Raw genomic sequence first — 1,544 nt, 5'->3', positions numbered from 1 at the left:
CCCCCCCACCCCCCGGGCAGCCTGCCCTCAAGCCCAGCCTGCCCCCCAGCAGCTCTAGACAAAGGCCCTCAGAGCCCCGGAGCGGAGGGGGGTCAGTCACATCAGATTGCCAGCCCAGGAGGCCATCTGGGTGGGAGCAGAGACAGTGAAGGAGGCTGGGACTGTTGGTGATGCTCGTGTGGACGCCAGGTGGCCCAGGGACAGACCCTGGTCCCTGGACCCAGCGACTACTGGGGGTGGGGGCTCAGCTATTCCTTTTGTAAACAGAAGCGTGACTCCCGGTGGGGAGCAGAGTGACTTCCTGATACGGTGCAGGGTGAGCCGTGAGCCGAGAGCCGGCCGCTCTGCTCCTTGATCTCTGCGTCTGTCTCCCAAGCCTGCATCCGTCCACCCTCACTGGCCTCCCTCCGTCCCTCCGTCATCCACTGAGCCATCCTTGTGTTCATCCGATCACTCCCTCACCCACTGACCTGTCTCCCTGTCCACGTCCCTACCCACAGGGCAGGCACGGACGTGTCCTAGGTGCTGCAGAGAGCTCTGAAAGCCCTGGGCCCCGCTCTAAAGTCACACCTGACGGGACAACGGCCTCTCCCAGGTGGACACGACAGTTGCGTGGCCAGGCCCTTGGCTGGTCAGGTGTCAGAGCGGGCACAGAGAGGAAGGCGTGCCCACAGCTCTCCGCACCTGCACGGGAGCGTCAGTTCTGTCAGCCAGGGCACGTGGGCCCCGCAGGGCAGTGGGCAGGGGGGGATCTGTATGTCGTCAGTCGTTGCACAGGGCCCGGCGTCCTCACCTGTGACAATGGCCGGGATGCCCCAGCCCACCACGTAGTAGAAGCGCATGGGCCCCGCGTCGATGTTGCGCACCTCGGTCAGCATGCGGTAGACGTGCAGGCTCTCCACCAGGGTCCAGGCGAAGGTGCTCATGTAGACGTAGTGGAGGAGGATGGCGACCACCGTGCACAGGAACTGCGAGGGAGGGCTGGCTCAGGGCCCCACCGGGCTGGAGTTGAAGGGACGTGGGGCCCAGATCGGGCCACTGCCACCGAGCGTACGAGGAGCCACCCGGTCACCCTGCAGTGGCCGAGCACAGCGAGCCCAGGCTCCCAGGCTCCCAATGTGGGACCGGATGAAGAGCGAGGCACCTGGGACCTACCCCAGGGCCCCCTTGGCCCGTCACTGCCATGTGCGAGCATTGCTCGGGGACAAGGGGAGGGCAGAGCCCCTAGTTTCCTTGAGACCCTGGAAATCTGGGGTTTTGTGTAATTGGTTCCAAGTTTTTAAATGTTGGCATTTGATTTAAAATTTAAAAGAACTACAGTGGAGGTAACCTGCCAGACTGAGGGCCTCAGACCACATGGCCTTGCCACGGAGGGCGAGTAAAACAAGGTCCTTTCAAGTCTGCTGAAGGAAGCCCAGCATGACAGCGTTTGTGCCCCACCTCTGGTACCAGCTGACAGGGCACGCATGTGACCAGGAGCCCAGTGTTAACGGGGTTGGTCCATTGTCCATCAAGGGCCGGCTCGCGGCCTCGCAGGGCCTTGG

General features: G+C 63.2%; 1 protein-coding gene across 1 annotated transcript in view; it reads right to left on the bottom strand.

Moving 5' to 3' along the window:
• CELSR1 (cadherin EGF LAG seven-pass G-type receptor 1) overlaps nucleotides 1-1,544 on the bottom strand; it is a gene marked incomplete at its 5' end in the record, with an annotated part of 155,990 nt that overhangs the window by 14,350 nt on the left and 140,096 nt on the right. Inside the window, 1 exon segment of the mRNA XM_006164654.3 lies at nucleotides 794-968. Within this exon segment, the coding sequence (XP_006164716.1) occupies nucleotides 794-968 (175 nt within the window).

This window comes from Tupaia chinensis, unplaced genomic scaffold (genome assembly GCF_000334495.1).
Source record: "Tupaia chinensis unplaced genomic scaffold, TupChi_1.0 Scaffold143651_1, whole genome shotgun sequence".
In the NCBI taxonomy this organism is placed as follows: Eukaryota; Metazoa; Chordata; class Mammalia; order Scandentia; family Tupaiidae; genus Tupaia; species Tupaia belangeri.
The sequence above is the reverse complement of the archived record's forward strand: the minus strand, read 5'-3'. Positions and strand labels throughout refer to the sequence as shown.